The 20,372-nt window shown below is 48.7% G+C and overlaps 1 protein-coding gene across 1 annotated transcript; it reads left to right on the top strand.

Annotated features, from left to right (window-relative positions):
* Positions 1–926: 926 nt before the first annotated feature.
* Positions 927–17,457, top strand: GPR157 (G protein-coupled receptor 157). The gene is made up of 5 exons (XM_063145296.1): positions 927–1,867; positions 9,680–9,893; positions 12,102–12,296; positions 13,140–13,423; positions 15,359–17,457. Exons 1-4 carry the CDS (start codon positions 1,488–1,490, stop codon positions 13,362–13,364), a joined length of 1,014 nt encoding a protein of 337 aa, XP_063001366.1. The 5' UTR covers positions 927–1,487; the 3' UTR covers positions 13,365–13,423; positions 15,359–17,457.
* The last annotated feature ends 2,915 nt before the right edge of the window (positions 17,458–20,372 follow it).

Genomic DNA, 20,372 nt, shown 5'->3' with positions numbered 1-20,372 from the left:
TGGGGGGGGGGCACCGACTGCTGGAAGCAGTGGGTCAAATCCAACACAAGGCCCACGTAGAACAGACCCCCCCCTTTCCGCAATTCAGCCCCATTCATTTCAATGGGTCTACTCTAAGCAGGGCTTTTGCCCGTTGCTTCTCGAGCTGAGGAAGGGCTGCTGCGCCTACTTAGCCTTGGAGAGCGCTCTGCGTATGCTCAGAAGCAGGCGGCTAGCGAGGCGAGCCGTGCCCACGGTGGAGGGAGCCGGCAAGCAGCCCGAGCGGCGCCCGGAGGCAGGGCGAGACGGAGACGCGGAGGAGGAGGAGGAGCCGGCCGTGGGATCCGCCCGGGGCGCCCCTCCGTCTCCTCCTCCTCTTCCAGCCCCGGGATGAGCGGCGCGGCGGGCCGGACTCCAGCGCCGACGACCCACGGCCCTCCGCCGGCTCTCCCTCCGCTGCTGAAGCCTCCGCTGGAGTAAGAGAAAGAAAGAAAGAAAGAAAGAAAGAAAGAAAGAAAGAAAGAAAGAAAGAAAGAAAAGGCCAGCCCTCCCTCCCTCCGCCCTCTTTGTTCCCTTTTCTTTCGCCTCCTGCTTCGCTTCTTCGCTTTCCCCTTCTCCTTTCACTTTCTGGTCGGGCTCCTCTCCCTCGACTTTCTCTCTCTCACACACACACACACCCTTTCCCCGGGCCAGTTTCTCCGGCGCTCTCCCTCGCCTCCCAATTCCCCCACGGACACTTTCCTTCCTTCCCGTCCCGTCCTTCTTTTCCCACTTAAAAAACACACACGAAAATCTCCCCCATTCCCTCTTTCCCACCCCCTACTTCCTTTAAAACTTCGCCATTCCCTGTTTCCCCCCAACTTCGTTTAAAACCTTCCTTAGTCCTTTAAAACCTTCCCTTTTCCTTTAAAACTTCCTTTAAAACCTTCCCTATTCCTTTAAAACCTCCCCTATTCCTTTAAAATCTTCCAGTTTCCTTTAAAACTTCCTTTAAAACCTTCCCTATTCCTTTAAAACCTTCCAGATTCCTTTAAAACCTCCCCTATTCCTTTAAAATCTTCCAGTTTCCTTTAAAACTTCCTTTAAAACCTCCCCTATTCCTTTAAAACCTTCCAGATTCCTTTAAAACCTCCCCTATTCCTTTAAAACTTCTTTTAAAACCTCCCCTATTCCTTTAAAACCTTCCAGATTCCTTTAAAACCTTCCCATGTCCTTTAAAACTTCCTTTAAAACCTTCCCTAGTCCTTTAAAACTTCCTTTAAAACCTCCCCTATTCCTTTAAAACTTTCCAGATTCTTTTAAAACCTTCCCTATTCCTTTAAAACTTCCTTTAAAACCTTCCAGATTCCTTCCTCCTTTCCCAACTTCCCTTAAAACTTCCCCATTCCCTCCTCCTTTCCCAGCTTCCTCCAAAATCACCCCCCACTCCCTCCTTCCTTCCTCACCCCCTCCAGAGCTTTCCGTCCCCAGCCGTAGCCTTCTTCCCGGTGGCCCCCTTCGCCTCCGCCATGCTGCCGAGCCCCGCCCTCCAGACGGAGGTGTACCCCTGGGAGCGGGTGGTGGTCCTGGTCTCCTGCGCCCTCTCCTTCCTGGGATCGGCCCTCCTGGTGGGCACCCACGCCCTCTGGCCCCAGCTCCGCACCCGGCCCCGCCAGCTCCTGCTCTACCTCTCCCTGGCTGACCTCTTTTCGGCGGCCTCCTACTTCTACGGGACGCTGAAGGACTTCAGGGGCCCGTCGTGGGACTGCGTGGCCCAGGGCGCCGTCTCCACCTTCGCCAACACCAGCTCCTTCTTCTGGACCATGGCCATCGCCTTCTTCCTGTACGTCACCCTCGTCCAGGGCTTGCCCACCGGGGCCGGTCTGCTCTGGTTTTTTCACGTGGTGAGGTTCGTGACACCCCGCTCCCCTTCATCCATGCTTTCCGTGGCACCCCGGGGCCATGGCAGCAAATGCTGACAGCCACACTGGCTGGTGGAGTCGAAATCTGAAACATCTGGAGGGCACCAGATGTTAGAGAAGGCTGGCTTAGATTGTAAGCTGCTCGGGGCAGAGACCTTACCTCTTATGTTAGATCCATGGGTTGCCCCCTCCTCAAATCCCTTTGCAGCTCCTTTTGCAACCAGGACAAGTTCCCCATCCTTTCTCTGACCCTATACTCCTGTCCCCATTTCCTATCAGTCTGTTCCCTGAGTTCTACAATCTTCAGCTTAACTGCTTAAGGGCTTTGCACAGTTCAAGCTCTGGGTGGGTTGGGCGACACCCAGCCGCGGCCGTCCTTGGCTCAGTCTCAGCTGGCAACAGCTCTCTGTGCCTTGCTTGCTGAGCGGCCAGACTACTGCCATGCACTCTGTGTGGGGCTGCCCTTGAAGAGTGTCTGGAAGCTTCAGTTGGTGCAAAACACGGCCTCTTGGCTGCTACCGATGCATGATATTGGGATCACATCTCCAGGCTAAACATGCCTGGAGAAGAGAAGATTGAACCTTGAAAGGTTGTCACGCAGAGGAGGGCCAGGATCTCTTCTCGATGATCCCAGAGCGCAGGACATGGAATCATGGGCTCAAGTGACAGGAAGCCAGATTCCGGCTGGCCATCAGGAAAAACTTCCTGACGGTGAGAGCGGTACGACAATGGAACCCGTGACCTAGGGAAGTCGTGGGCTCTCCCACACTAGAGGCCTTCAAGAGGCAGCTGGACAACCATCTGCCAGGGATGCTTTAAGGTGGATTTCTGCATTGAGCAGGGGGTTGGAATGGATGGCCTTAGAGGCCCCTTCCAACTCTACGATTCTATGATTCTAATGCCAAATGACCTGCACTGGGTGCCGATTGTTTTCTGGGCTCAGTTCAAGCGTTGGTGTTAACCTTGCAAGCTCTAAGCCTAGGGCCTGCCTCTCTTGGTATGCACCTACACAGATATTAAGATCAGCAAATGATGTCTTTTTGAAGATGCCTTCGCTTGCACAGGCCCACTCCTGGACAATGTGGGAAGGGCCTTTCTCCAGGATGACCCCCGAAATCTACATTGCATTCCCTGCAAAGTTCGTCTGGTCTCAACTCTCTCTCTCTCTCTCTCTCTCTGCCTTCAGGAAAGGGGGCGTGAGACGTCTTTTAAACTCAGCTTTTTAAGTGGCTGATACAGCACCTGACAGTTGTTTTTCGCAGTTTCTGTTTGATTCTGGTTTTTTGTTGTCCGTTGTTTTTGTAAACAGCCTTGGTTGAGCTTTGGAAATATAGAAATTCTGTCAATAAACCGTCTTAAATCCTTGTCAGTTTAGAGATAATGCTGACCTTTGTTGGACCCATGGTCCGACTCAGTATGAAGCATCTTTTCCTGTGCTCCTTTTGAATTTAGTTCTTTACTCAAAACCATGAGGACTGGAATTTTACATTCATTTTAGGAGAAGAGCCATAATTCAGTCAAAGAGAACCTGCTTTGCATGCAGAAGGAGCTGGTTTTATTTATTTATTTATTTATTTTATTTATTACATTTCTATACCGCCCAATAGCCGGAGCTCTCTGGGCGGTTCAATTAGGCTTTAATCATCTTCAGGTAGGGCTGAGAAGGTTCCTGAGTTCTTCGGGTGGGGCTGAAAAGACTCCTGTCTTCTCCGGGTGGGGCTGAGAAGACTCCTGTCTGAAACTTTGGAGAGTCACTGCCTAGTACCTTCCAGATGTTTTAGACCACAGCCCACATAATCCATGAGTTTTGGCCATGCTAGCTGGGGCTTATGGGTGTTGTTGTCCAAAACATCCAGAGGGCATTGGGTTGCCTGTCCCCGGTGAAGACCAGGAGTGGACAAAATAAAGATCTCCAGATGTTTTGGACTTCAACTGTTAGTATTCCTCACCTTTGGCCATGCTGGCAGAGGTTTTGGGGAGTGGATATCCAAAACATCTGGAGATGTACCTTCTTCCCCCTGCCTGGTGTAGACAATTCTGAGTTACAGATGCAAAACCGTCTCTTATCCGCCTTCAATTACCTCCTCCGGATGCGTTTGGTTTTATCTTTGTTTCTTCTCGTGGCTACAATTGTTCACACACGTACTCTGTTATCATTTGTCTTTAGTGTTACCTCTCTCTCGCCCCCTGATGAAATGTACACTGTAAGCTCCTTGGGGCAGAGATGGATAAGAACGGGGGTTGAGTAGGTAATCTAACGTGAGGACGTTTGGAAGAGACCAGCCAGAGAGCCAATGGTTAAAAAAAACTTGCTTGTTGGGGATTTTAGCTCCGATTTTCCCAGCTTGAGTTGAAGCAAAGGCTTTATTATCCCGTGCGAGATGACGCGGTCACACACCCCGAAGCGGAGGGTGGCGGAGCGATCTTTTGGTGCTCTGGCCTGCCAAGTTTTCAGTAGGAATTATGTGGAAAATGATCTAGTTAAGCAAAAAGCACACCCATACGCAAATTTTCGGATGTGTTTTCTGGCGTCTGGTGCTCTCTTTAAAAGGGAAAGGAACAGGGATAGGAAAGAAATGGGGAAGGATAGATTTTGGAAATGCCGCCGCCTTTGGGCTACGTCTGACGTGCCTCCCATTTTACAGCTCGAGGGACTGAGGCTCTGACCAGCTGAGAGCCTCAGCGATTGAAAAGGGAAACATACATCAGAATGGAAAGCCATTCTTGGTAGAAAGGCGGGGGTACGAGGTCGCTGGTTCTCTCTGGTGTCAGAGGCAGTAAGCCTATATACACCAGTTGCTGGGGAACATGGGTGGGTGGGTGCTGTTGCACCCATGTCCTGCTTGTCTGTGTCTGGTCAACAGCTGGTTGGCCATTGTGTGAGCAGAATGTTGGATTAGATGGACGCCTGGTCTGATCCAGCAGGGCGCTCCTTTGGTTCTTAAAATCATAGAAAAACAGAGTTGGAAGGGGCCTCTAAGGCCATCAAGTCCAACCCCCTGCTCAATGCAGGAATCCACCTTAACGCATCCCTGACAGATGGCTGTCCAGCTGTCTTACCTTCCCTGCCCCGTTTCCAACCTGTTTCTTTGAGGTTTGGAACTGTCCCATGGTGGCATTAAGACAGTTAGGCGCGGCAACGGAATGTCAGAAATGTGCAGTGCTTCTGTTCGCGTTGCCCGCCGGCCAACTAGCTGTGCCCTCTTCTGGGTGACTCCATTCCGTTCCCTGTCCTCCCTGGTTTTCGGCATCCCTCCACTCCACTCCAACAGAGAGAGAACAGACTATGACCCCTCGCTGAGCTGTTTGAGGGTAATTTTTGACCTCTGCTCTTTAAACGAAAGAGGAAAACCTGCTCTTTGTTGATCCCTGCAAGTGTTTGACTTTTCCCTGTTCCAGCACCGTCATGCCATCTCTGTCCCTCCCTTGTACTCTCCGTCAGTTGCGTTGAGACCTTGGGTGTCATGAGAACAAACTCAGGAGTGGCTCCAAGATTAGGGAACTTAACCGCTCCGTGTGTTTTCTGAGATCGGTTTCTTTTCCTGCTAGTCGGCTCTGAAGACTTTCTTCTCTTTTTCTTACAGACTTGTGTATGGCCTGTTGTTTTACGTGGTTCTCCTTGTCCGCCTCTATGTGATACTTTTCATCTCCAGGAAAAAAAAAAAAAACATTGCGAAATGAGTGGAGCCAAAGGAGAACCCGCCCAGCCGACTGAACCTCTGTCTGATTTCATGATCATTTCATTTATTACGTGGCTTTTGTTGTTTATTCGTTCAGTCGCTTCCGACTCTTCGTGACTTCGTGGACCAGCCCACAGCCAAAACTCTCTGGGTGATTGACAAAGATTACACCCCTAAAAATATAACTCAGGGCATGTCTATGCTATACTTTTCCCCCCTGGGTCATCCCTGTGTGTCCAAATGACATGCAGGAGATCCCAGGGTCAACCAGGGACGACCCCTCCATTTTCACGGGATAACTGCTTCTGCAGTTACCCTAATTTTCGCCGGGGTCCTGGGACCATCCTGAGGACCGCAGCTGATGTGGGCACCTGTCCCGGCTTCCCCCTTTCTCCCCGCAAGTAAAGGGGCTGGGCACAGAGCTGTTCCCGGGGGGGGGGGAGGTCCGTGCCCTTCGGGGGTGGGGGAAACAATTTTGACATTCCAAGGATGGGGGGTGGGTTTGGGCTTGGGTGCCGCTCCTCTTAAAACAAGAATCATAGAATCATAGAATAGCAGAGTTGGAAGGGGCCTACAAGGCCATCGAGTCCAACCCCCTGCTCAGTGCAGGAATCCACCCTAAAGCATCCCTGACAGATGGTTGTCCAGCTGCCTCTTGAAGGCCTCCAGTGTGGGAGAGCCCACAACCTCACCAGGCAACTGATTCCATTGTCGTACTGCTCTAACCGTCAGGAAGTTTTTCCTGATGTCCAGCTGGAATCTGGCTTCCTTTAACTTGAGCCCGTTATTCCGTGTCCTGCACTCTGGGAGGATCGAGAAGAGATCCTGGCCCTCCTCTGTGTGACAACTTTTTAAGTGTTTGAAGCAGGTAAGTCTGTAATAATCCTCCCTCCCTCCCTCGCTCTACACCCTTAGGTGTAGACATGACGGTAGTAAAGTAATATAAAACCATTTGCGTGCGCACAGAACTGATGTCCCCAAAAATGGGACTCAAGGCTGCTAACCATTCATAACACCATTAACATATTTTTGGGTGTGTGTGCGTGTGTGGGGGGAAATAAAACAGGAAAAGAAAAGAGGAGAGAATTCAAATAAAATAAAAGTAATTGCAAACCAATAAAATGCATATAATCTCTCTCTTGCAAGTGGAAGGGGGAGAGAAATTGAGCTTTAATACAGACAACAGGCAGGCCTACTGATGTCTTCATGCCCCCCTTTGAAAGGAGATCAGCTTCTTCTCCGTGGTTCAGCTGCCGGAACTCCTCAAAGCCACGGATGTGGAAAGTTCTCTCGCCTGTGGCGATGCCCGACGGCGCAGAGATGTAGTCCTGAACGCCACCCCCACCCACCCCGGGGTTGGCAGAGGGATCTGGATTGAAAGACGATCTGCACGGTCTCCCGCGAAGTGGCATTTGCAAGTGGTCATCCGTTTTGCTTGTGACCAGGGTGTATTTATAGCGCTGCGTTGAACGACCCCGGCCATGTGCTACTTCTGAATGTATTTATTACTAAAACATTCAGGGCGGCCTACAGGTAAAATCACACCAACAATATAAAGCAATATACACAGCTAAAAACCAATTAAACCATGCATAAGTTAATACCAGTATAGAATTTAAAAACAGTAAGACCAATAAAACCAATTAAAACGTCAGTGAATTTAGCCATCAGAGGCTTTGCTAAAAAGCCATGTCTTAACCTGGCGCTGAAATCAAGCCAGTGTTGGTGCCAGTTGGGCCTCCAAGGGGAGGGCATTCCACAGACAGGGTGCAACCACAGAGAAAGCCCTGTCCCACCATAATGTAAGTCTCATATAAATAAATTCTTGGGCAGGCATATATAGGGAGAAGTGCTGTTTAGGGGCCTGATCATCTCAGGGAAGACAGATGAAGACCTATTGAGGCCCGAAGCCATGACAAGATTCGGAAGAGTTGTGTCATAAAAATAATCAAGAGAAAAAAGAAAGGGTAATGAAAAAAATTAATGGTAAACCATTAGGTTTGCATATGTGCCCAGGCAAAGACGCAATGAAGAACTACTGAATTAAGTCATATGTCTTGCAAAAAGTTTTATTTGGATTATCCAAGGCCATACGGTTTCTTAATTTAGCACGTATGAAACCGAAGACGTTCGTTTTATAGAAACGCAAGAGGTTAGGACTTAGGTAATGCAAGGAGCCGTGCAGCTCGAAAAGAAAAAAAAATCAATACTGATGTTCTAAACCAAACCTACGCAGACTTGCGGTCGTTCTGTGCGCGTTATGATATACCTTTAAATGAAAAATACCGTGTGATTTCTTACTTGACGTATACGGAATTGAAGACTTTAACGAAAAGGAACTCAGGACACGGATTAGTACTTAGTAAATGGGAGCAGTGAATTAACTCAGACAACCACTTTTCTTTGCACATCAAATTTGAAACATTTACTTCGGTGTTTTTAAAAGAGCAAAGTCAAATCATCGGAGAAGTTTAGCCATCGGATATTCTTTGCTTGGGAGTTGGTTGGGCCATATTTGATTGATTTGGGTTAGGGCATGTTTCAACTGTAGACATAAAACCAGTTTTCCAACCTGTTTAACTGGTTCCAAACTAGGGTGTGCTGGGAATTTTAGGTTCAGGAAGGGCTGTGATGCTCCATGCTGTTTTCAGGGGAGGGCAACCAGGTTGATCAGGGGTTTGGAAACAAAGCCCTATGAAGAGAGACTGAAAGAACTGGGCATGTTTAGCCTGGAGAAGAGAAGATTGAGGGGAGACATGACAGCATTCTTCAAATACTTGAAAGTTTGTCACACAGAGGAGGGCCAGGATGTCTTCTCGATCATCCCAGAGTGTAGGACACGGAATAACGGGCTCAAGTCACAGGAAGTCAGATTCTGGCTGGACGTCAGGAAAAACTTCCTGACTGTTAGAGCAGTATGACAATGGAACCAGTTACCTAGGGAGGTCATGGGCTCTCCCACACTAGAGGCCTTCAAGAGGCAGCTGGACAACCCTCTGTCAGGTATGCTTTAAGGCGGAGTCCTGCATTGAGCAGGGGGTTGGACTCAATGGCCTTATAGGCCTCTTCCAACTCTACTATTCTATGATTCTAGGTATCCCTTAAAAATACCCCCCCAGGAGTCTTTTGAGGGAAGCGATTGATTCATTTTGTTTTCAACTTTATTTATTATTTATTTATTTACAATATTTATATATCGCTCCCCATTCAAAATTTCGGAGCGGTGTACAAGATAAAATAAAATAAAAACACATTAAATTAGGCGTTGGTGTTGTTTTTTTTAAAGCAAAATGTACAGTGAACCATGGCTGGTCATCAAGGGAAGGCTTCCTGGAACGACGATCTTTTCAGGAGGCACCGAAAGGAATCCAAAGGAATCCACAACTCATTTGCAACGTTGGAGACCCAGGGTCACGTGACGCTATGCGTCACATAACCCATTCAAAACGTTAGAATAACACCAGTGTAGATTCCCACCTGGTCATAATCGAACCGACTTTCTCACACCTTCCTTCTGCGCTGTGCGTTTGAGCTTCCGGCGGACCCTAGCATCAGCTAGCTTGTCGGGATGCCCTCCTCTGGAAGAAAGCTCACTTCCCACCGAGTGTGTAGGATTTGGCCTTGAGGAGATAAGCTCTGGAGGGGGCTGACTTCCAGCTGGGGAATTGACTGTGAGAGCTTCCTCCCCCACTGGTCCAGGCTGGCTGGTGTCTGGTGCTGCGTCTTCTAGTTCTGAATCTGATTCTGATTGATTACCTGAAACATCTTCTCCCAAAACAGGGGCAGTAGGGTTAGACACGACACTCTCAAAATTCCAAACAGACCCACTGCTGCAAACAGGTTGGGGGGACCCCTTGTGACCTGCGACGGCTGCCAGAGGTCTCAATGCAGAGGTCTCAATGCAACTGTTTTAATTGGGGGTCCTGGGAATAGAACCCACGTCCTTTAGCATGCAAAACCGGCGCTCTTCCACCAAGCTATGACTTTCGAGGCAGTCAGAATCCCCTTGACGATAGTTTCATCCTAGAAGACCAATAGGACGCTTCCAGTTCATTCTCCGGCTCTCTGCGTGAGACCCTCTTCGCCTAACACCCTCCCTCCTTTCTCTTCTATCCCCAGCTGGGGGGTCCCGCTCAGCATCACGGCAGCCGCCGTCGCCCTGAAGAAGATCGGCTACGACGCCTCTGACGTCTCCGTCGGCTGGTGCTGGATCGACATCGACGCGGAGGATCGAGTCCTTTGGATGCTCCTCGCGGGGAAGGTGTGGGAAATCCTGGCCTACGTGACCCTACCCATTTTCTACATCCTCATAAGGAAGCACATCAGCCGAGCGGTTGGTATTTGGGGCAACTTCCTTTTCCCTGTTAGGGAGGCCTGTTCGCCTGGGGCGAGTCTGCTTCTCCGCCAGGCGAACAGGTGGGAGAAACATTTGTGAATCAGAAGGTGAACAATTCTGCCCCATTTCTCCTAAGCCTGGAGGGATCGATATGTGCCTCTCTTGGTACACCTGAGTCTGCCTGGAGCTCCTGGTATTTATTTTCATTTCTTAAAATATTTTTGCACTGGGTGGCCGGCCTGCAGCAAAGCAAAGGGCTGCCCTGCAGCGCCACCTTTATTGGGGTTCATGAGAGTGGGCTTGTGTTTTGGAGCTCAGAGCCCCGCCTCTGCCTTGTACTTCAGTTGCGCAAGGGACGTCCATTGAGTGAAGGTCTTTGGATCCATGTGCTTCTTCCCGTCAAGGGTTTTGGCTATTTCTGGTGGCAGCGTAGGGGCTGTGCGGCCACGGAATGATTCTAGACTCTTTCCTGACCCATCCCCCTGCCGTTTTGGGCCTTGACAGCTGCGCTCTGTAAACGAGGCAAGATTTGTGTCCGAAAGCAGCTGTTGGCAGGACGGACTGGTAACTTGATCCCCCTCCCAAGGCATTACAGTCCGTGCCGTCATGAACATCAGTGTTATTGAAAATCAAGTCAGGAAACAGGCTGAAGTGTAAGCAGGGTTGGCCTGTGTTTGTTTCAACAAGACCACATCACACGCTAGTCCTTTTCCAGCTTCATTGGCTGCCAATCCAGGTCTGGGCCCAATTCAAAGTGCTGATATTATTTTATTTATTTATTTAGAGTCTTTTTATCCCGCACCTCAGCGAAAAAGGCTCTTGGAGCGGCTTCCAATTGATCAGTAAAGGAGACAGTCCCTGCCTTCAAGCTTACATTCTAAAAAAAGACACGACACACAAGGAAAAGTGGATGGGGAGGGAAGAGGGAGAAAATAAAAAGAAATTAAGGAGACTGTTTAGACTGGTGGGAAGGCCCTGCTCCACCCTCTCATCTCCCAATGGAGGTGCAGATCAACAGCTCCTTCTTCTTCCCCACAGGGCGAAGATGTTAGCCCTGTGCAGGGGAAGGTCCAACTGAAGCAGGCTCCGATGGTCTCTGCCTGCACCACTAGTCTTCCTAACATTCAAAGCCCTAAATGGCTTGGAGCCAGGCTATCTGAAGGAACGCTTCCTCCCATATGTACCTGCCCTGACCCTAAGGTCATCCTCAGGGGTCCTTCTCCGTGAGCCCCTGCCAAAGGAAGTGAGGCAGGTGGCTACCAGGAGCAGGGCCTTCTCTGCTGTGGCACCCCAGCTGTGGAATGAGCTCCGTAAGGAGGTTCGCCTGGCACCTACACTATACTCTTCTTTTCTCAGCATTTTAACAGCCTAGCAACTTAATCTGAACTTTGCTGTTTTAAATTTGTGTTTTAAATCAGTATTAATTTCTGCATTGCTGCTCGATTTTTATCCTGGTTGTGTTTTTATATTGTGTTTCATACTATTTGTTTTAGATTTTGAATGGTTTCCCTGGTTTTAATTTTTGTAAACTGCCCAGAAAGCTTTGGCTATTGGGTGGTATAAAAATGCAATAAATAAATAAAATAATAATAAATAAATCATTATTATTATTATTATTATTATTATTATTATATTACATCTCCTTTCCCTCTTGTATGGCATCCAAGGCATCTTACATGGTCCTCCTCTTCATTTTATTCTCACAACAACCCTGTGAGGTGTTGTAAAATCCATTCCACGAAATTTATGAATTTGTGCAAATTCGCAATCACGCTTATTAGCACTTGCGCAAATGTGGAAATACTCACAAAATGCGCAAATCCCCACCCACCCAAATGTGCACTTTCATGCTTCGGCCCATGGGGGAAATGGCACATTTTCGGCCAGGGGTTTTGAATCCTATGTATTTTTCTACAACTAAATTTGTGTGAAATTCCGGAAAGTAAAAAAACCCACCGGCCTGCAAGTCAGAATCCGTGCAATTTGGGAAAAGCAGGTTCTGCTGTGGAAACCATGTTTTGGATTCATACCAATCTGAACTCATTTGATTCCCTTACGGATTTCTCCAGTATCCCGAACTGACACAACAGCCAACAACGTGTTTAATTCGACAGGTCATTTGGCCTTCAGGCCTGGCGACCATTGATAAACCTTTTCGATGGCTTGGAGGCTTTTTCACTGAGATTTCCTTTCCTTTTCCCCAAGCACGCTGCGCTCTCGGAGTATCGTCCCATCCTGTCGGGGACCCCTGCTTTCCAGCCGAGAACGTCCATCGCGGATAAGAAGTTGATCCTGATCCCTGTGATCTTCATCTTCCTCCGAATCTGGAGCACCATCCGATTCGTGCTAACGCTTTGTGGTTCCCCAGTGGTTCAAAACCCACTGCTGGTGGTCCTTCATGTGAGTCCCTAGTGATGAGGCCTGGGGGAAGGACCAAAAAATGGGTCATTTCATCCTACAAATAGAAGCTATAATAGTAGTATAGCTTCCATATCGGCAAAGTTCCACTCTTTTCGACACTGGTTAGGCTTCATCCAGTTCTGGGCGCCACGCTTCAAGAAGGATGCAGACAAGCTGGAGCGTGTTCAGAGGAGGGCAACGAGGATGGTCAAGGGTCTGGAAACAAAGCCTTAGGAGGAGAGACTGAAAGAACTGGGCATGTTTAGCCTGGAGAAGAGAAGACTGAGGGGAGATGTGATAGCACTCTTCAAGTCCTCGAAAGGTTGTCCCACAGAGGAGGGCCAGGATCTCTTCTCAACCATCCCAGAGTGCAGGACACGGAATAACGGGCTCAAGTTACAGGAAGTCAGATTCCGGCTGGACGTCAGGAAAAACTTCCCGACTGTTAGAGCAGTACGACAATGGAACCAGTTACCTAGGGAGGTCGTGGGCTCCACACCCTCATCCATATGGTTTCTGAGTAATGGCCATTCCCCTCATGGCAGCCATTTTGTGAATGGGTGAGCCCTGCCCCATGGCAGCCATTTTGGGAGAGTGCCCATGGCGCTCGCTCAATATTCCAAATGTCCCCTACGACCCGAAAAGGTTGGGGACCCCTGGATTGTACATTGATAAATAATCATTGGGAGCACCCCCTCCTGCCTTCTCAAAAATGAATGGTGACAAAAAGTCTGAAAGCTGTTATCTTTCTTTCCCAGTTCGGCCTGTAATCTGTTGTTTGTTTCTGAAGGCGAAGCTTCGCTTATCCAAAATTGATTTTGCCTCCTTTTTCTCCTTCTTCAGGGTGTTGGGAACACATTCCAAGGAGGAGCCAACTGTATTATGTTTGTTCTTTGTACTCGTGTGGTCCGGGACAAGTTGCTTTCTTCCTTGTGTTGCTGGCGACGTGACAGCCCTGATGGTTCTCTGCCAAGTCCAGAGTCCCACTTTGAGACTCTGGATTCGTCCTTCAAGGACTGGGAAACGCAAGGGGGCAACCGCGCAAGAGCGGACCTTTCAAGCACCTGAACTCCGAAGTGTCCACATTATAGCGAAAGACTTGGCCTTACCCGGTCAGGGTTTTATCGGTGAGTATCTTTATCTCCCAGTCATAGATTCTGTTTCCTGCTGTTGCTTAAGTAACCAGGATGATCAGAGGTCTGGAAACAAAGCCCTATGAGGAGAGACTGAAACAACTGGGCCTGTTTAGCCTGGAGAAGAGAATATTGAGGGGAGACATGAGAGCACTCCTCAAATACTTAAAAGGTTGTCTCACAGAGGAGGGCCAGGATCTCTTCTCCATCCTCCCAGAGTGCAGGACACGGAATAACGGGCTCACGTTACAGGAAGCCAGATTCCGGCTGGACATTAGGAAAAACTTCCTGACTGTTAGAGCAGTACGACAATGGAACCAGTTACCTAGGGAAGTGGTGGGCTCTCCCACACCAGAGGCCTTCAAGAGGCAGCTGGACATCCATCTGTCAGGGATGCTTTAGGGTGGATTCCTGCATCGATGGCCTTATAGACCCCTTCCAACTCTACTATTCTATGATTCTGTGATAAGTAAAAGGGTTGTCAGCAGCCACTCGCCTTTGGCGAACATTCTTTGCCTCCAGGCGACCAGCCGTAATCCCATCTAGATTGAAAGAGTTCAACCCCCAGCCCCAATTTCAGGAGCTGCATGACTTCTGTGAATATTTCTGGGCAGATTCGCTATGCAAACCTTTTCTGGAATAGTGCTTTCGGTGAGCTTGTTTGCAAGGCACGCCATCAAAGCCACTTGGTTGAAATTCTGTCTGTAGGAAATCTGGGTTCAAATCCGCCCCGTGTGGGTCAGCAGAGAGAAGATTGGATTTGGGCCTGGATTCAACTTCAGATTCAGTCCTAGACTTTATGAGTGCAGCAACAATCCCTGTGGGTTCCGTATTTGCAAACACTGCTACTTTGGGCCGCTCAGTAATACTGTCAAACTTGACCAAATCGGTTGAATTGATTACTTTTGTAATGTGCCTTTCAAATGTATCTCCACGTTGGGCTATTTTGAATTCCTTGCTCCGTACCTGGATCTGTGAAAGCTGCAGCAACCGGGAATGAAAAGTTTGTTTCTTTTAAATTTTTGGCTTAGAGCTCTTTCCCTTCCAAATTTTGTTAAAATGTTGCGCAACCTTGCTTCTGATCTGATTTTTCCAATGTCGATGCTTTTTGCTAGGGCTGTGCTCCGCTTCCATTCGGATCCCTGAATCGGGAGCAGAGCGATCCGCCTTCGCTAAGGGCGGATCTGAATCGGATTGGGGGAGCTGCGGGTCGAGGCGAAGCGGATTGCTCCGCTGCGGATCGCTCCGCCTCAATCCGGAGCTCCGCTCGCAGGTAAGTGGAGGGAGGGGGGCTTACCTGGCGCCGGTGCTGCAGTCCATGCAGCGACGGCGTTGGAGCCAGGTAAGGGGAAGGGGGGCTTACCTGCCTCTGTCTCACTCCAGCGGCGGCTTCAACTGAGGGCCAGGCCTCAAAGCAGAAGCAGACCACGGCCTGCTTCTGGCTTGAGGCCTGGGCCTCAGTTGAAGCTGCCGCCGGACCGCGATGGAGGCAGGTAAGTTGGGGGAGGGAGGCTTACCTGGGGCCAGCGCTGCCGCTGTCCATGCAGCGGCGGTGGTGCCAGGTAAGTGGGGGGGCTTAGAGGTGGGCGTGCCAGGTTACCTGGGGGGTGCCAGGTAAGGGGGGAGGGGGTCTTATTCGCCCCCCATTTTGTCCCCGCTTCCCCACTTACCTGCCTCCGCTGTCCACCACAGAGGCAAGTAAGTGTGGAAGGGGGGGGGCAAAATAGGGGGCGAATCTCGATCCGACCCACCGGATCTCAATCCGGTTCCAGAGCAGGTTGGGGGAGGTTCGGATCGACCCGAAGCGGTTTGTGGGGCTTGTTCACAGCCCTACTTTTTGCCTTCCAGTTAACTTTGTCCCTGTCCAAATTTCCCTAACCTCTTGTTTACTCATCTTGCAAGATTAATTTTGGTTTCCTCCCCCAACAGGGAACAGAAACGCAATGCAATGCCTGCAGGGGGAGCTACTCGCTTGAAGAAAAAGTAGCACATGTTGGGAAAACGAAAACAGCACACCTGGGATGAAACTGTCCATCGCTGGAATTTGCTTCCTCGTTTCTCAGGGCTTTTTTGGAAGATGCTACAGCGGACATGTTCCAGCTTCCTCTTTTTTATTATTTAATGGATGGGTCGTTTCGTTTAATTTAGAACATGCGGGATCCTTCAGTCTTTAGGACCGACATCTTCCAGGACTGGGTGGGAAGGAAGAAACGTGGAATTCCAAACGCTGCGAAGGATTCCACGGTCCTGAACAGAGATTTTTTGAGGCGTCTGAGCAAGGAGGGGAGGCAAGGAAGTTAAATGCTATATATCCAACGTCGGTTTGCAGGGGTGGCCAACCTGTGGCCCTTCAGATGTTGCGGGACTCCAAATCCTATCGGCCTCAGTCAGTGGTCAGGGATTATGGGAAATGTAGTCCAACCAGTGCCCAGGTTTTCGAGGGCCCTGGGCCAAGACACCCTACATCGGCTGCATCCATTGACAGGCCTCCCTTCTCACTGCCTTTTATATAAATTTATGGTGTAACCACACTTAAAACACTGTGTACCGTTCCGGTCGCCACGCCTAAAAAAGGATATCATAGAGCTAGAAAAAGTACAGAAAAGGTCAACTAAAATTATTAAGGGGCTGGAGGATCTCCCCTATGAGGGACGGTTACAACAACTGGGATTGTTTAGCTTGGAAAAAAGGAGGCTGAGGGGAGACGTGATAGAGGTGCATAAAATTATGCGTGGTGTAGAGAATGTGGAGAGGGAGACATTTTTCTCCCTCTCCCATAATACTCGAACCCGGGGTCATCCCATGAAGCGGATTGGTGGGAGATTCAGGACAAAGAAAAGGAAGGACTTCTTCACACAGTGCACAGTTAAATTATGGAACTCATGACCACAAGATGTAGGGATGGATGGCTTTAAAAGGGCCTTGGATAAATTCCTGGAGGAGAAGGCTATCCATGGCTACTAGCCCTGGTGGTTATGTGCTACCTCCGGTATCCGAGGCAGTAAGCCTCGGATTGCTGGGGAACATGGGTGGGAGGGTGCTGTTGCACCATGCCCTGCTTTGTTGGACCCTGATGGACAGCTGGTTGGCCACTGTGTGAACAGAGCGCTGGACTAGATGGACCCTCGGTCTGATCCAGTAGGGCTCTTCTTATATTCTTATGTCACCACCTCCTCCACCTCCTCTTTCCCATCATGGCTACCACTTGCTTATTGGAGAAGCCGAGAGCCAGGGAGCAAGGAGGCCGTGACATCTGTTCCTCATCCTCCCCATCACCATGGTCTGGGCCAGAGCTGGAGGCAAATGAATAAGCAGGTTGCCATGGTGAAGAAGATGAGCAATTCCAGGGGGCTTCTGTCAGTAGGCCCCCTGCTGGAGTATGGACCCTTGGCAAGGGCCCAACAGTCCCTACTCTTGGCGCAGGTCCTGAGTCCAGCAACACTTGGCGGAGCACACAATTTGATCACCCTTGATTTAGGGAATCCCCTGGCGACCCGCTCCAGTTCGCTCGAAAGGGCGAGTGGCGACACGACCAAGGGACCAATTTAGATATAGGCAATGGAGCATAATGCGGCCCTCGCGTGAGGACGGTGCCCACCTCAAGTGGGAGGCATTTTGTTTCGAACGCCTCTTTGCGTCAGGATCTTAGCACAGCGCAGAGGGAGGAAGGACGGACGAGCCCAAGGCTCGCTTCTTGGCCTACTCAACCGCTTAGGCTGTACCCTTTCCCTCAGGATTGTGTGGGGAGAACACTGTGAAAAGCGCCTGGCTCCAGCCGGACTCGTCCTGTGATAAACTGGAGTGTGTGTGGTTTTTAAAAACGTCTCTCTAAACCAGCCGTCCTCAACCTGGGGCGCTCCAGATGTGTTGGACTGCATCTCCCAGAATGCCCCAGCCAGAGCTGGCTGGGGCATTCTGGGAGTTGTAGTCCAACACATCTGGAGCGCCCCAGGTTGAGGAAGGCTGAACCAAGTAGGTAGAGACTAACTTCCGAAGCCTGTATTATTATTTTTTCTAAAGGAATAATAAAACTGCCGCCATTTTGAGGCAACCCTCAAGAGCTGTGTGTCTTTGGTTTCTCTTCCGCCCTTTTTGAAAACGTCTACGCGTGAGGAAAAGCGAAACTACAGAGGCAGGAGTGGATGCCCAAGGAAGGGGCGTCGGGGGTTGACAGCCCATTTGGGGTTGTTTTAAAACCTCGGCTAATAATTCGGTTGTTTCTAGCGCGAGAGGAGTTTGTGGTTTCTGTCTCAACCAAGTACATGTCCTGTGAGCCGGGGGAAAAGGGGATTAGCTTGACAGAAGACCTGTCCAGCAGGGAGCCCAGCAAGAGAGGTGTTGCTTCAGCTGTGGAGATGGAAATGCACCTTTGGTATGCCCAGAGGCACTCTTCTTTTGTCATCGTTCCTGGAGGATGTGAAGGGGACATATCAAAACCATGATGCTCTGCATCTGTAGAGCACTCCCTTCCCTTGCCAGATGTTGGACTTCAACTCCCATCATCCCCAACCAGCAAAGCCAGTGTTCATGAGTGCTGGGAGTTGCAATCCAAAGCACTGGGAAAGGTTGGTCAAGCCTAGTTTTTATTGCATGTTCAAAAAGGCCTCAGAAATGTTTTCTTGCAGCCCAACATTTGATTTGTGCCTTTTAAATTTATTTATTTATTTATTATTAATAATAATATTTATATAACGCCATCAAGTTTTCATGGTGCTGTACAGAACAATTAATTTGGTTTGCGCCTTCTTTTGATTTATTTAATTGATTTATTTACTGGATTTATGCCTTTATTTAATCAATTTTATTTATTTATTTATTTGATTTGTGTCTTTCGCCCAAGAAAAAGATCGAGGTAGATGTTGTTGGGCTGCAGCCCTCATCAGTCCCAACCAACGCTGAGGGATGATGGGAGTTGCAGTCCAGCAACGTCTGGAGAGCCACGCCTTTCCTCCATCCCTATTCTAATTAACTCAAGGTAGAGAGGTGACTCGAACCCAGGACTTCCTGATTGCTCGTTCAGTTGAGGCTCAACGAACCTGGTGTCCTTCAGGTGGGTTAGACTACAACTCCCATCATATTGCAGACCAGCATATCAAGGGGCCACCAGTTTGGGGAAGAATGATTCAATACAGCTCCTTTTAATTCACCAGTAATTAAACCACATTAAATGATTATGGGAATATCCTCTGCAGTGGTGTAACGGAACCAGGGGCTGTCAGAGATGCAGCCCTGGCCCGTGTTTTATTAGCAGGAACCCTGAAATCATCAGTTGCCCTTCTGAGACCTTCCTTGTCCCCTTTGAGTTTGGCTGCCATCTTCACAGCCACTGGGAGGGAAACGAATTTTCCCATCAACGATCTTCCGCCGTAACACAAAGTCTTTTTCTTATGAAAGAAAAGAACACGTGTTGTGTTGGCTCCCAACTGTCAACCGTTTCTTCTAGAATCTTCCGGCTTCCTTCCTCTTGATTGGTTCTCGCAATCCCGTTCGCCTTCCGCCCTATTTAATTAATAGGGACGGTCCGATTCGTCTTTCTGCACACTGGTCCAGAAAACGATGTAGGTTTGCACGCTCTTCGCCTCGCGTAGGGTGGCGTGGTTTGCCATAGGGCACTGGGGCAGTTTATACAAGTGATTCCTCTAAAGTGGGGCGGTAATGACCATTACTCTGTTCCGGAAGGGGTTGCACTCCCCGTAAAGGATCAGGCTCATGTTTTGGAGATTCCCATGGACACAGAACTGTTGCTTGAGGCCCAGGTGGACTCGGTGGCCCAGAGAACCTTTTATCAACTTAGGCTGATATACCAACGATGATGTCTTTATCAGGACAATTATTCAGGCTCTGGTAACCTCCATGCTACAGTTATCCATTCCCTGGTAAACTCATTCTGTAAAGGTTTTTTTTGGGGGGGGGTGAAAATAGGGGGGTGTTCATCTGTTTTGCAGGCCTTTGAAAGACAAAATTACAAACTTTCAAAATGATTTGTGTATGTAAAAAAATAGGGGGCAGAGAAAAGTTGGGGGTCGTCGTCCCCCCGCACACACACCAGCTCACCCTGCACTGTAGGTCTGAGTCTCTGAAAACGTTTCAAAAGAGGGCAGCGAGATTGTTAATGTGATCACATTATGCCACGAGTTTTCCATCTGTGCTGGCTGCTAGTCCATTTCTGGGGCTGATTCCAAAGATTATCTTCAGTGGTCCTTCTCCAGAAGCCCCGGGCAAAGGAATTAAGGTGGGTGGCTACTGAGAACAGAGCCTTTTCTGCTGTGGCACCCTGGCTACAGAGTACGTTTCCCAGAGAGGCTCACCTGGCACCTATGTTGTTCACTTTTTGGTACTTTTCTATTTTCCCAGGCATTTTAGTCTTTTTCAACTCCGCTGTTTTAAATCTGTTACTGTATTTTAAATATGCTATTTGGTTTATTTATTTATTTATTTATTACGTTTTTATACCGCCCAATAGCCGGAGCTCTCTGAGCGGTTCACAAAAATTAAAAACATTCAAAGTATAAAACAACAGTATAAAACCATAATATAAAATACAATATAAAAACTCAACCAGATAAAAACAGCAGCAATGCAAAATTACAAATTTATAACACCAAGTTAAAATGTATTTATAGACTGTTAAAATGCTGGGAGAATAAAAAGGTCTTATTATTATTACTATTATTATTATTATTATTATTATTATTATTATTATTATTATTATTTATATAGCACCATCAATGTACATGGTGCTGTACAGAGTAAAACAGTAAATAGCAAGACCCTGCCGCATAGGCTTACATTCTAATAAAACCATAATAAAACAATAAGGAGGGGAAGAGAAAGCAAACAGGCACAGGGTAGGGTAAACAGGCACTGGGTAGGGTAAAACTAACAGTATAAAGTCAGAACAAAATCAAATTTTAAAAGCTTTAGGAAAAAGAAACGTTTTTAG

This window comes from Elgaria multicarinata, chromosome 20, assembly GCF_023053635.1.
Source record: "Elgaria multicarinata webbii isolate HBS135686 ecotype San Diego chromosome 20, rElgMul1.1.pri, whole genome shotgun sequence".
Taxonomy (NCBI): Eukaryota; Metazoa; Chordata; class Lepidosauria; order Squamata; family Anguidae; genus Elgaria; species Elgaria multicarinata.
The sequence above is the reverse complement of the archived record's forward strand: the minus strand, read 5'-3'. Positions and strand labels throughout refer to the sequence as shown.